This window comes from Chaetodon auriga, chromosome 22 (assembly GCF_051107435.1).
Source record: "Chaetodon auriga isolate fChaAug3 chromosome 22, fChaAug3.hap1, whole genome shotgun sequence".
Lineage (NCBI taxonomy): Eukaryota > Metazoa > Chordata > Actinopteri > Chaetodontiformes > Chaetodontidae > Chaetodon > Chaetodon auriga.
The window spans coordinates 3,526,230-3,541,313 of record NC_135095.1 but is presented as its reverse complement, the minus strand read 5'-3'; the positions used below and the strand labels follow the sequence as shown (position 1 = coordinate 3,541,313).

Sequence of the window (15,084 nt, the reverse complement as noted above, 5' to 3'; positions counted from 1 at the left end):
GGTTTTAGCAAATTAGATGTGTGTTTGAAGAGAAAGGGTTGTGAAGTGGCATATATGGGAACTGGAGTGTTGAGGGTAAGGCAAGGGAAAGGTGTATCATGTCCATCCATACCTGCAGGACAGGTACAATCAGTTGCATTCAATGTCACGTAGCTTTAGCTCCGGGGATGTTAAATGAGCTATTGTTGGAGATAAGGGGTGTGTACAGCACACTCATGAATATTGATGCATGTATACACATACATTCATTCACCCACAAGGGCTTTCAACTCTGTCGTCATGTGATTCTTCAGTCTTCCTCCCTGCAGGATCAGTGGCAGCGACGATGAGGCTGCTGAGTACTCGAACGCGCTTTAGAAGAAAGTAAGTACACATCATTATACTGAATATCTAAAAGAACGCCACGTGTCAGTGTGCAGCTGGCAGCACCCACTATGAATTTCTCCTAATACAAGCGTTGCTGTCATGTGCTGTCAGCCTTGTTTGTTGTGATCTCTCTCCTGTTTGAATTCCTCTCTGCTGGTGGAGGCGAATTTTCAAGTACCAGCCGCCCGTGTCACTGCGCTGCCATGACAACTACATTCATGTTTAAGACAGACTTTCTCCAAATAAGAAGCACTGTCAGGTTTCTCCTCCTCTGACGGAACAGCTCATCAACAGACAGATTGGCACATGGACGTGCTGCAGGGAGGATGGTAGTCGAAACAAGTACGGCTGAACTAACTTGATGCTAGTGATGCTGTGTGTGTTTCTGAAGCATGGCTCAACGGCTTTTTCATGGAGTCCTTACTGTGGTTGCATTTCTATTATAACTCTGTTTTGTTTTGGCAAGAATAGGCCTTATTATTTATAACATCTGGTTATTGTTATTGTTATTAGAAGACATAGTAGCAGCACTAGTGGAAATAGTAGTTTTCCTGGCTGGATTAATGTGTCAAGGGGATCCTTGGTTTTGTATGGAGAATTGCGACGCTTTGTTCCGTCAAATGAAGACTTTGTCAAGACTGAGTGAGTATTCCACTGCATGGCATCCCAAACAAGCTAACAAACCCTTATTGTCATTTAACTCCCTGCCGTCGGTTCATCTCACCGCTGCAGCTGTGATCCAACACCAAAAACATCTTCCCCCAGAAGCTGGTTTCACGTGGTGGTTTAGATGTGTGTTCCTGTTGTCTAGCACCATTTGAAATCAGTGTTCTTGGGGACAGGAGGACAGCTCTGGCAGTGAGTGAGCCTCAGGAGGACAAGCACAGGACATCCCTTCCTCCTCCTCCTCCTCCTCCTCCTCCTCCTCTTTCCCCACTAAAAGATAACTGATTTCCTCTGGTGCTTAGAGTCCACTGCAGCCTTCTAGCACCATTTGAAATCGGTTATAGAACTGTGGATCAATGCATTTGTGAGTCTTCAGCCAAACGCAGGACAAGCAGAAGAAAGTAACTACTGGCGCTTTGTTTCTTGACACAAGCTGGAAAAGATCATTCAGGAGTTTGAAGGTTGCTCGTGGATTCATGGAACTCTACTTAATCTCAACTTTAATAAATCTATGACTTGTATCTTTTGAAAAAGAGGATTTATTATCCATGTCATTTACACCGCCTGCAACCAGTCGATGGTGCTGCACTTCCCACTGATCACCACTAGAGGTCGACAGAAGTTACAAACTACCCCTTTAAGGTAATTGAGCTGCATACATTGTGCATACAATGAGAACAATAATGCAGACTTTGCATTTTCCATGTGTTTTTATTTCCTGTAACTCATGAAATGTTTTGCATTTGCATCTCACAAAGATATTCTAGAGCTAATGAGACCCAGACACAGAACATTCAGAGTTTTGCTATTTTATTTCAGTATTTTCAAGAGGACTGCATACAACCTGTGGATCCATGCACCATAAGAGCTGACTCCCCCAGACTGATTGAAGAGACCTAACCTGGAAATCAAACAGCTTTCTGCACCGCTGTGTCTTTTTGTTTTTGAAGTTCAGTGATGACACAACTGAAAACCAGAGCTGGAAAAGATAAATGAAACGCAAAGGAAAATGTTCATTTTGCAAATCAGCTGTATATGTGTGGTTAAAGCCTTAATGTATTGTACTAATTTATTGATCCCATTTTGGGAAATTCTTTAACTCTTCAACTGCCAATGACCCATGTTGATCACCGGTCTGCAAAGATGGATATCAGAAAAGAATGGACATGTCATACCCACTCTTCCCCTGCAGCCACCTCGTGCCAGTGTGAGCCAACAGCAGGTGAGAATGTGCTGCCAGGTGTGTACTACCTGGATCAGAATAGCCCAGATGAAGCAGCTAGTAGGAGGCTGCCCTCAGCCAAGCAGCACCAACTTGAGTCCTTTTAGGCTGGATGTCAGTGGTTCCCAAATGGTTAAGCTTATGGCCCCTCAAAAGAAAGATATGTCTTCTTGTAACAAGCCTTTGTGGAGACATAAATCATTTCTTCAATTGCTTTACAGAAATTTAAGGATTTGCATAGAAAAAAAGCTTTTGCAAACAATAGCAGTTTGTTAACCTTGACAAATGCAATGTATAACCTATAGGTACCTCACAATAAGAGCTTCAATGTACTGTAATTTGTCTTTGGACATATTTTAATGTGAAACATAGCAGTCAAATGTGACTGCTTTCAGTTAGTAGTAAATAATGATGTGGCTGTAGGAGAGCATTCAGTTGTGATTGGTTTCAAGCAGTGATGGAGGGAATACATCCTTTACTTAACCCTGCATTGAAATGGGAGTAAATTTAATTATTATCAGCAGAATGTATTTGAAGTACCAACAATAACAGTACTCAATGCCGGAAAATGCTGTGTTATACGTGTATTAGTGTTAGTGTTGCATATTATATCTAATATAAGAAGCGTTTTATAGTTGTAGTTGGACAGGGTGGAGCTAATTTGAACTTGATCTTACTGGATGCACTCTTGGGTAGTTGAATCTGTAGCCTTGAACCATATTTTGTGAAATTTATGTTTAAAATCTTGAGTTTAAAGTTGTCAGTTTGTAAGTTTTGCCTGCATAGAGCTGATCATTGGTATGTCTACATACTGTATATAAGAGTCTGACCTATAGTATAAATTAAAAATGTACAAAATTGTTTTGTGTTACAACTAATTACTAATATAAACAAAACTTTAACAGCACCATAACCCATGACATTTGTTTGTTGTATGAGTATTTTCTTACACAATATTGGCATTTATTCCGAGTCACATTACACAGGTCATGTAATATTTGTTTATATGTGATTTAATTGGTGACCCTTGCTAAAATAAAAATCACAGATTTGTGAAATCAGTTTTCTGCATTCATTTGTATATGATTTCATACACACAAACCATCAGATTCACAGACAGTTTCAAGTCTCTAATCAGCCTAAGCTGCATGTGTTTGTACTGTGAGACGAAACTGGAGAAAAACCTGGAGTGAACCCACCCAGACACATGGAGAACAGGCAGACTCCACACAGAAAGGACTGGGACTCAAACCCAGGACCTAGGTGTGAGGTGTCAGTGCGAACCACTGAGCTGCCTTTAGACTAAACCATCTGCCAAATGAGTAAATGTTATAGGCTGCCATCATTAAAGTGTCATGAAACCATCCTGACAGTTTGAGGGTAAAAGGCAAGTATTGGATCATAAAGTGCTCAGTGGTGAGAAACACTCACATTCTTTACTTAAACCTGCAATATCTAACTTTTTTGGCTGCTTGCAGCCAGCAGAAACAGACCGTGAACACACATTAGCACCGTTTAAGTTGACATGGAGGACTTGGTGGCGAACAGCTGCAGCAGTTACAGAGCAGCATGAGCATTCATTTGGAGCTGTGGCCCCCTGGTGAATCACAGGCCACTGTTCACTGTCCTTTTGGCCTCCATGCTTCACAATGTACACAAGCATACTCTAACTGCATCTGTCTGCTGTTTGATGCTGAGCATTTTCTCTGAAAAGAGAAGCCTAGTACAATAAGGATTTCAATTAAAACATTTCAGAAAATAGCATTCCCTCCTACTTCGCCACATGGTCTGATTAGCAACGTCTTTTTTCTGTCAATATAAATATGAACAGAAACTAGTTCATCAAGGCAAGTGTGTGCAGTGTTTTTAATATTGTGTATGAGAATATAGTTTTTATGGAATAAATGGAAAACGCTGTTGGTACTACGAATGCATTATACCGTCGACACTACCGTACATCAACTACTCTGGCCCCGCCCATTAAGCGTAATATCCTAGCAACGACTTCCTTTATTCTCCCCTTATTGGTCGGTTTTTGGATTTCCGCCATATTCAAAAACAGTTACGAGCCCTAGGCTTTTGTAGTAGCATCTATTGTTATTGTTCCGTTTAACCTTTTAACGTCACGTAGTTAAAACGCCACCGGTCTAAGACATTTCAAATGGGTGAAACCGGTGAAGTCCAAGCTCCCGTTTCGACCTCAGAGAAACCGAAAAGACAAGCGAGCTCCAGGAACTTGAAGAGGAAGTTTTCAGCTGATGAAGAAGAGTCTCCCCTCGAAAACAACAACAACAACAGCAGTCTCAGACGGTGAGTCCATCTGTTCAAAGTCCGAACAAAACTCACCGAAACTACCGTTACAAAGCCAAAAGCTGCAATAAAGCCGTTCGTGCCAAAACAGTCTTGACTATTACTCCGGACAACGTTTATAGTTGAGGTAACGGTGGCTAGCATGCTTTAGCCTGGCACACTGCAGCTATAAGCAGAACATTACTCGGCGTCCACGGTGTGTTTTCTTTGCATAAAGGGTTTGTAACGTCGAAATATGCAAGTGAGTATGACTAGCCATTTCGAGAAAGCCAGCAGTTAATGCAAACACACACAATTTAGTCCACATTTCTTGTGAACTGTGTACCGATATTTGCGGTTGCGTCAAAATGCCACAAGATGTCAGCCAAGGGCCACCGTGGGGCCCCTCTGTATGCATTAGTGTGGCCCGCCGCTTACTATACCCACTTTCTTTCTTTTGTGTTTGGTGTCTTGTTGCGTTATCTGCTTTCATTTGTGTGTTTCCGTTTGCAATTGGAAATCTGCATGTAAAATCTTGAGTATTTACAGTTAATGTACTGCAGTACTAAGTTGTTTGTCTCAGAATTGCAGTTTTTATATTGGCCCTTGTACAAATGTTGAGGGGGTTCCTCAGCAGATTCATTCATACTGCTTTTCTGTGTTGTCACAGCAGGTTTGGCTCTGTGTTTATTATTCTATTCAGATGCACCCATAGGTTTTTATCATGCTTATTACAGCTGTGTGTGTTTTTGAGTCTGAACACAAATGTATGTGCAAAACAGTTTCACACACACTCACACACACACACACACACACACATATATGTTTCATTAAAGGATACTCTCACCTTCTTAAAGTCTCACCTGCCAACCCATATGTGCATACAATACTTCTATAAGTCATTGTTCCTCCACTCTGCAAGAAAATCATGTCTAATTAAATTGGGTATTTTGCACTAATTCAACTGATTAGTGACTGACTAATTAGACACTAATGAGAAGATATCCACTTGATGTGACTTCACTTTTATATCAGCTTTTGCTCAACTTTAGGCTGCATCTGTTCACAGAACTGTGGATTTTGTCTCCCATATCTTACACTGGAGTTGCGCTAGGATGGGATCACTTCACTGCCAATATTGAGAGGAGGAATGCACACACTGTCCATCACTCTGTCAATGTGGGCATTTCAGTATTTTTTAGGATAGACTTGAATAAATGTGAACCTGTTCTTTCCCAGTTCCAAAATCAGCCACAAAATTAATTCATCACAATACAGTGTTGTTTTTTGAAAACTGATTTCAGCTAATAGTCCAATTTATTGGTGCATCTCCTTTGTACCCAAAATGATAAACCTGTGTGTTTAAACAGTGTTTTTCCAACCCCACCTCGCTCTCTCTCTCTCTCTCTCTCTCTCTCTCTCTCTCTGTCTCTGTCTCTGTCTCTCTCTCTCTCTCTCTGTATTATGTTAGAGATGAGCAGAAAATAGAATGCTGTACATACATATTGTCTTTTTAGGTAATGTCTTTTATATATTGGCTATAAATATGACCAGTACTTAAATAGTGCTGGTACGTTGTCAGACCAGAGGCTAATACACAATAATAGCAATCAGTATGTTTTGGTGTAATAAACCCTGAGCAGTTATTATTGGACTCATTTGAAAGGCTTTCCATGTTGTGTGCCAAAGTGCCCCAGCCCTGCCCTGTGCCCAACAGGCTCTGCAGACAAACATGGAAAAACATCACCCAATATTTGACCTCCATAACAAGGTTTATGGAAAAAAAACATAAGCGTTGAGTGAGAGAAAATGAGGCTTGATTTCCCAAATGAGACTGGCATTAGATGTTGGCAGTGGAATTTTTCTTTTTTCGTGATCTTGTTGCCAAGCACGTGCAGAATTCAACCAACAGAAATAAACAAGCTTGGTTTGTAGCTTGTGAACTCAGCATTGAAAGTTCATTGTCCATGTAAAGCATCGTGGTTAAAATCTCACGTTGACTGGGCGGAGAGTTAAATAAATGTTCTTAGGGTGGGGTTTGCACCTCTGCCAAACTTCACTTCATATAACATGTAATAAAACAATAGTATGCACATTCTTGTGTGATTATCTTCTTGATATTGTTCTTATCAGCTGCTGATTTACCTGTCAGCTTCATGAGGATACTGCATGAGTGTTCATGTGTAAGTCTTCCACGGTATCAGTAGATACTAGCCAACGTGGGCGCAGGTGGGGCCACTGCTGAAGTTGTTCAGTTTCACATTTAGCCAACTTCAGCAAACAAAGGCAGGGCTAGCTGGGATGCTAATCCACTGACTCATGGGCCAGACTACCCTCAACACATAAACACAGGTAGAGGAGTAGAAAGGACCTTTGTCCGCAGGCTGGAGGCAGTGATGAATGTGTAGTGATATCAATCACGTATTCATGAAATACACAGGCACTATCAGCTTTCAAAACTCTTCATAGTATGGGAAACATGACGTTGGATAAGTGTACATCCAGTGAGTCATTTTCTACAGAAACAGATATTTTTGACCTGATTAATTGCTCAGATGTCTGTAACTTGTCTGTAACACAAAAAATAGCGAATAAGTCAACCGGATATTCTTGGACATTATTAATAGCGCTGACTCTTTTGAAGAATTTCTGTTTCAGACATTTAGTTGTTGCTCATCCATCCAGCTCACAAAGAGTAATCAGGGATTTGGTTTCTCTTTCAAAAGATACAGAACTGCTGACGTACATACTGTTTATAGGATTGAGCCTGCTGGCTCGTGGAATGATTTCGACAACAGCAAGGCCAGGGTTATTCTTTTATCTTAATCACTAGTAAAATAGTTCAAGGAGGTGTGAGAATCAGATGGTACGTTCACTACACTGGATTGCTTTCAGTGTCATAGGAATTCACGGGCAGAAGAGATCAGATAGAGCCCAGTACACCTACACACTGTAACATAAACATGTATTCCCTCAGTCAAAATCAGCCAAACAGTTATAAACTGTTAACAGGAGACGTTTTGTTTTTGTCTAACTGTTGTATTCAAGTGGCCAGTAAGCCATCACAGTGTGACAGTGAACCAATGTGAGCAATACCAGGACCCTAAGGAAGAGGAGAAAGACAAGTGAGAAACACAGGAGGATCCATCAGCAGAACTGTCCACACAAAAAGATCTTTAAACCTTGAAGTCACGTGTCTCTAATTCACACCGCACAATGCCTGAGTAGGTATAACATGTTCATTCTGCATCAGCTGGGTCTTGGACTCACAGCATTTGCCACCAATGGCACGTGATTATCCTAGAGTCTATTAGTAAGATGTCCATGTCATACAATTTATGTTGATCAAAGTACACAGACCCTACAAACAAAGGATAAGAGGACGTAAGAGTTGCATCAGACATAATGATAGAATGCACTTTAAATAATAGCATCATTTAAATTATAGCATCTTGTTTGAATAAAACTCTTGAAACTGTCGATGGACAAAACAAACCAGTTGTGATGAGCTTACTTCCTCTTACCTCTTTCATTACAAATACCCTGCTGCGACACCGCTCGCTAAAGAGGAGTTGTTTAGATATAGCAGTGAGATGTTGAGTCAATGAGTGGAGGAGCAGTTATTTGTAATTGCTGCAGGTTCTCATCTCCCCTGAGATTCCCAGCATGTCTTTCTACGCTAGTGTGAGAAACCAGCTACACCTTGGCTGAAAGCCCGATGATGTAACAATCGTCAGACAGTGAGTGTGGCCCAGACTGGCTCCTGGGCCAGTGCTTGTCATTTTTCATCAGCATGCCATGAACCAGTAGGATTCTCTGGAGGCCCTACGCACTGCAGATAAGACTCTTCCTTACTGTCAGCCACCACACAAACATGCGTCTCTGTTAACCAATCAGCATGCTCTGTGCGTCATCATGTTTTAGTGACGTTTTAATAGCTTTGTGATGCCTTTATACTGAGTGACTCTACTGATAGAAATAGAAGTATTTACATGAGTGCTACAAGAAGTTCCAAAGAATCAGGGTTCCAGCAATACAATAAATCCAAATGCCCAACAGGCATGACATGCTTGCCATTAGTCAGAATGTGCCTTTTGGTAGTAAATTTTCCTGGCAGCGCTCACAGTAACAGTACAGGAACTGACTATGATATGCTGCACCTTAATGAAGCGTGAGTGGTGTAGCTGGCAAGATGGTGTAACTTTCTGTTTAACAGCACAATGCTCTGTAGGTGTTGGACTCATTGTCTTGTCCTCGTCAGACATTTGAATGAACAGTAGGGACTGGACTGGTGCTCGGAATAAGGTATTACTGACGACTACAATACTTCAACGTATTGCACATGCTTAATGCTGTTGTAGGCCAGTGCTCCGTCCATCCATTTTTCTTCACACTAAGATGAAGATGAAGATAATTGCCATGGCCTAAATGTTGTACTAGACTATACATGTAAGGCCTTGCTCAAGGACACTAGGACAAGGCATGTGGCTGTGGAAGACGCATGTCAATAGATAATTTCTTTATTGAGCATCAGCCCGCAGTGATTGAAGTCACAGTGTATTTCAGAAGCACAAATGCACCCTGATGTCTTTGCGGCAGAGATATTTGTCACAACCTTAAAACCCAAACCACAGTGAAGCTCACAAATGTTTCCCATGACAGCCCTGTCCACTTCTATTTTAGCTCTGTGGACTCATATGTTAGTCTGTCATTTGAGGTTTGTGTCTGGGGAGACTGGGGTTGTGCAACAGCAGAGTGAACGTCAGATCTTCGGCCATCAAAATTACAAATAAGCACTATTAAAGAGCATGGATGCCACAGGGTCGTGACCGTGTGTATCTCGTAAAGTTATGTCATAAGGCATACGTCACCCCAGATGGAGACATGAAATGGGTAGAAACTCCTTAACATGTGTCCGTAAATCAGTGGATATCTCCTGCTATAGTCACAGAGAGTGTTGGAATGTTTTGACAGTAGTGAAGTGTGTGATAAGAGATCTTTTCGATCTCTGTCTGTCCAGCATTTCAAACTACAGTTGAATGGGTTGATCTGTCATCTTTTAACCATCAGGCGGTACATCGCCTCCTTGAGAAGTTAAGAGATTGACATTCCGTGTGGCCAAATTGGGGGTTTGAGGACACTTCAACAGGACAAACTGCCCTGGACGGGAGTGTCAAGCTAATTCTTTGACAGTTAAGTCTGAGCAACACCTGCGGTGACCTCTGACCCCTGGCATGCTTCCAGGACACCCAGGAAGCTTCTCATTTTGTTTTTCTCTTTAGCTATTGTTGTTATACCACAGCACATGGTGTTTACCCAGAACACCTTACAGGAGCATCAGCGCATACATTTCTAACATGGGTGGTCCCAGCAGGATCTCCAAACCGAACGCAGTTCATTCGTCTGTGTTGGCACTCGGTTCAACCCTCTAAGCTCCACAGGACCTGTTTTCATTGTATTGTCTCTTTTGTGACATGGCTTAACAGGCTACAGTCATGTTCAACAACTCTGGCTTGTGGTCATTTACAAGCAGTTTTACTCCTAATCTCACTCACTCAGCTTACCAGAGATCACTTGTTAACCACCGAGTGGCCTGTGGTGGCTGTTTTTCAGCTGTGGTGGATTTTCAGAGTTAATGTCACTTATCCAGCTCTGTTCCGTTTGTGCCACACAAACTGCTGCTGCTGTTGCTAAACTATAGAACACCTCACTTCCTGCCATTTGGTTGTTCTCAATAGCTATTGGACAGCAAGGTAACAATCAGTGTGGCCAAATCATTGCAGTGTTTTTTGGTACATTAACTGTATTGATTTGAAATTGAATCAATTAATTACTTCAGCTCAACATGATTGATAGAGGGCAGAAAAATTAGACATTTATTGTCATTCAAGTGGCATAGATTGTTATTAAAAATAATAATTTGCATTACATTTAAATGGAATGGGGCAAAGTATTTTGCAGCTTGTAATGTCTCCAATATCTTGCTTTATCTGACCAACAGTCCAACAGATATTCAATTTGCAATGATATAAAACAGAGAAAAGCAGCACACTTGAACAAAAACCAGACAATGTTTGACATTTGTGCTTGAAAAATATCTTTCGATAAATTAATTCATTGTTTTACCTCAAACCCCAGCCCACTTATTAAGTGTCGGAGCAGAGAGAGAGGGTGCAGTGAGTGCTGCAGCTGCCTGCAGAGCTGAGCTGTACATGGATGGACAGTTGGCTGTGTCACTGGGTAAAGACCACCTGGAGCAACAGTAGTAGAGCAGCACTATTACTGGAATGACTCAGCCTTACAAGCAGCACTTGCCGGACACACACACACTCACACAGAACAAGTGTTTCTGGGCAGCTCAGCATTCTCCGGATGCTGATGCTTTTTTAGGTCCTGCCACTTAAGACACTAAGACATGTATACATGTGCAGTGTTACCAATTATTGTGACACCATTTCCAATCATGTGTAAGTCCCACATTGGATTGTGAAAGCAGAGCTTTGATTCATCGTGCTGTCGGTTCTGCTGAGTGTGATGCACTATTGTTGCGTGTTAGTTCCTTTAAACATACTTCACCATGTCTTAATATTTGATCTTTTGTTGACGCTTAGGTTTTTATCAACATAAACCGTAGCAATAAGTCAAGCCAGTGCATAGCTATCCGTTTACTGAGTTTCATAAGTTGCACAGTCACTCGGCCTTGTACGGCAGTCGTGACAGTCATTGAAAGTATTTCATTACCGTGAAATAGTGCTTCAATAAAAATCCAATTTATTGTTGGTATAAGTCAGATCTTAAGGGCTGCTTTGATGTTTTTCTTCGTGCTGTGTGACCATTCATTCACTGAGCGTGGTGTGTTGTGTAATTGTCCTCAATGTGGCCTCATCCGGCCTAACCTTGTTGTAATACTTTTATGATCGCGCAGGTTGAACATAAGTTGTTTGATGTGAGAAGGATTTACGGGATGCATGACTGGTTTGGGGGAGTGTTCAGTTCAGACAATCCCTCTGTGGAGTCCCAAAAAAGGGAAAAGCTGTCCCCTGCTTGAAAATCCCAACAAAAAGAGACATTTGGGCCATGTCCAAATCTTTGGGAGGGAGGAAGGTGTGGGATAAAGGACTCCTCCTTCAAATCTCACAGGGGTCTTAGGTCTAAGGACAGCTTAGCGGTTGATGAAGCCTCTTTGAGGAAGTGGACTGGGGTCATGTTGTCCTTCCCTCTCTGACTGGGAGGATCCTTATCTGTGAGTCCTGGTCTGAGTTGGAGGACATCGCTGCAGCTCCACCATGCTGAGGCTGTGGTAGGTAATGGGAGGTGGATGTTTTCTCAGGACACCGCTGCTCCCTGAATCACAGTCCCCCCCACTTATCGCCGTATGAATGCTTTGAACTGAGATCATCAGCTTTACTCACTTTTTGGCTGAGACTTTAGGTCAGAGTGGACTTTTCTTGAGCATTCTCATGGTCGACTCATGTTTGTGGTGGATTTTGAGGGATTATCTTTTGTAATGGCGTTCGGGGCAAAGTGGCACACTCACTGGTACTTCATACTGAACAGGCCTTGTAGATGTTAGTTTCTGTAGCTGGGGATGCATTGTAGCTCTGTTGTAATTGTGACCCTCCCCTTTGGTATTGTTCTAAAGGTCACTGCGAAGAGGAAGCTCCTTCACCTTTCTCACCCCAGGACCACAATGGGACTTCAGTCTGGTGAGTACAGGCCTCATACTGTATTTTCTGTATTTTCAAGTTTGCAGATCACATTAGGCCACCTGGAAGACGCAGACATACGAGCAAGTTTACATCTAATCAAAATAGCCTACAGCAGAGGGGAGCAAGGTGGTCCATCGCTAAGACACGAAGCACCAAGCGGCAAGAAAATGACAAACCCGCTTTATTTACCTTACATGCAATATACACTACTTGCATGATGTATGCATTTTCATACTAATTTACTGTCTGCACATTTGTCCAAGCTGGCTTTTGGCTGACTTCTCTCCTGTCGTGCAAACCGTGAGCACAGCTTCCCGTCATGCTGATGTGTTTTGGCTTTAAATCTCACCTCAGAGTTTTCAACAAAGTCTTGGAAACAGTAGCGCTGTTCATTGTCACAGCGATGAAAGGCAGCTCCTTTTTGGCCCGTGGCCACCGTAACCCACATAAACCATGTAGACTGAAGGACAAATGTCTTGTTTACTTTTGCTAGTTTACACTTTGAGCATATTCCTGAATGTGCGTTATTCTAAATACAAAGAAACTTGAAGACACTTGAGTATAGCTGTTTCTTAAGAAAATTGAATCCCTGGGTAATATTTGTGTTATTACAGTCTTTTTCTTTTGTTGTGCCATTGGCTCCATCTATGTTTTTTGCATTGGATCAAAGATGTATAACATTAATCTCATAAGAAAATAATGTTTTTAACAAATTAAAATGACAAAATACACATGCCCAACCAGACACAGTGTAAACATATTTTCTCAGTCAACTTATTGTGTGTGATGGGGTCCCACATTAACACACTATTTTCTGCCAAAGTTACAACACTTATCGCCGTATGAATGCTTTGAACATTCATGTCCAGTGTAAAACAGTTGTTTTACACTGGACATTCTTCTCAATTGGAAAAAGCAACATTTGAGTCACGTTGTGATCACATTTGTGGGGTTGCACACACCATACTCACACAGTCCTGATGAAGCAGACTGGCTAACATCAAATGTTGCTTATTTAAGAATGAATATATCAGGAATATGCATGTCCCAATCAAGTTTTTGCAGCCCGGATCCCCAAGAGAGTCCTTTATTTGATATTTGCCAATACTGCATCTGGTCCAATGCTATGTACCTAAATGTTGATCAATAACTGTGGCTTTCTAAATTCAGCCTCTCTTATTTTTCACAAGCCACTTCATCCCAATATTGAAGGTCCATATTCATAAACTGTGACAGAGAGATGCTTCTTTTCCCACATAAACAATCTAGCACAGAAAATGACTGCAGAGAACACAACAGCCTGTTATCCAGTCACTCACAGAATTAATATTAATAAGTGACAGCTGATATGACCGCATCAGTGAACATACGTATGCTGGACGCTACACAAAACAAGGAAAACAAGACTATTGCAGTGCTTCAGGTACGTAAATGCTGATAGAAGAATGCAGGAAAAGTGTTGCAAATGCAGTGCTAGTTTGAAAGTTATTGTCCTGTGCAGAGTACTACACATCCAGAATCTTGGCCTTGTTTCAATTAGGGCCTCTCAAGATCCGGACCTGGCCTCTATACTCAACCTTCATCAGCCTTGATTCTCGTACCTTGGTTTTAGAGCGCTATCACTAGAGTGAAATCTATAAACTGTGCATTCCAGACCAGCTTGCCCCTCGGCAGCTCCCGGCGCTCAGCGTGTATCTTCATCTAATACCTCACTGAGGGACTGTGATGACTGTTATGTGGCTCCCTCATGGCTGAGCAAGGCTTGTTCATGTAGCCAGAGACCAAATGCTTGGATAAAGGAAATCCAGCCTGCTCTGATTTCTTATCCCCCCCACCAGAGGAACATAATGGCCTACAAAGCGCTGCTGCCTCTAATAGACTGACCTGCTTGTGCTTTACAGTCAGCCTTAAATGAGACTGAGGCTGATTAGAAACAGAAAAGAGCGAGCAGATTAGACGGCGAGCAGAATGACGAGTGTAGAGGCATTCCAGGGTTTACAGCTGCCTGAAACACAATCCATCGCTCATGTGAAGGCAGACGAGGAGAAATAAAAGCAGGGTTAGAGAGAGAAGGCCAACAGCTCTTTATCTTGTGCCAGCCTGCTGCCTTTGATTCGCAAACATGGCATGCTTAGCTCATCCACCGAAACCATGTGGACCTCGTTAGCTCATTCTTTCAATTTACTCCCCCCTGTGCTCCATTTTATCTGTCATTTATAAATCTACCAAACAGTGCGCAGTAAAGGAATCCTGGAAGTGTCTTTGTCTCGGTGCCCCTCTTATCTTAACCCTGCCACTTTAAGCTTGAAGGTTTTGCCAAGGCTTTGAATAAAGTTTAGCCAGGTATTTGGGCTTTGAAGTGGTTAGGGGGGATTTTTTTTTTTTTTTTTTTCCCTCTGGTTGGGGCAGGGCCAGGTATAAGTGGGAATGTGTCGGTCCCCCAGGCGAACCTTGGAAGCAGGCGAGGCGAGCATTCCTCGGGCGCTTGGGGCATTCTCTCAGACTACATCAGGTACGAGGCCTCGAGGGGCTTTCTGTCATGGCGAGAATGTGAGTCAGGTTTCCAGTCCAATGCCAAGGTGGAGCAGATCAAACCAGACTGCTGTTTGGTGGAATGTGAAGGTAATTAACAACAGCAAGAGTCAGATTCTGAGTGTTCCATCTTTTCAAGCAACAAGTTCAGACGGCCAGAGATGTCACCCTCAAGAGTGGCCTGTCTGATAAGCAGCATTCCAGCTTTAATCAGATGTGATTTAATATGGCTGTAAGCTGCTGAGGCTTTTCACACAAAACATTAGTAATTGTTGTGGGAAGGCCATGCCCATATCAACA

The 15,084-nt window shown here is 42.2% G+C and overlaps 1 protein-coding gene across 1 annotated transcript in view; it reads left to right on the top strand.

Annotated features, from left to right (window-relative positions):
* The first annotated feature begins 4,302 nt into the window (after positions 1–4,302).
* The window catches only part of net1 (neuroepithelial cell transforming 1), a 28,253-nt gene continuing 17,471 nt past the window's right edge, over positions 4,303–15,084 (top strand). Inside the window, exons 1-2 of the mRNA XM_076722702.1 lie at positions 4,303–4,564; positions 12,186–12,249. Coding sequence (XP_076578817.1) covers positions 4,416–4,564; positions 12,186–12,249 — 213 coding nt within the window. The 5' untranslated portion in view covers positions 4,303–4,415. The remainder of the gene's footprint in view (positions 4,565–12,185; positions 12,250–15,084) is intronic.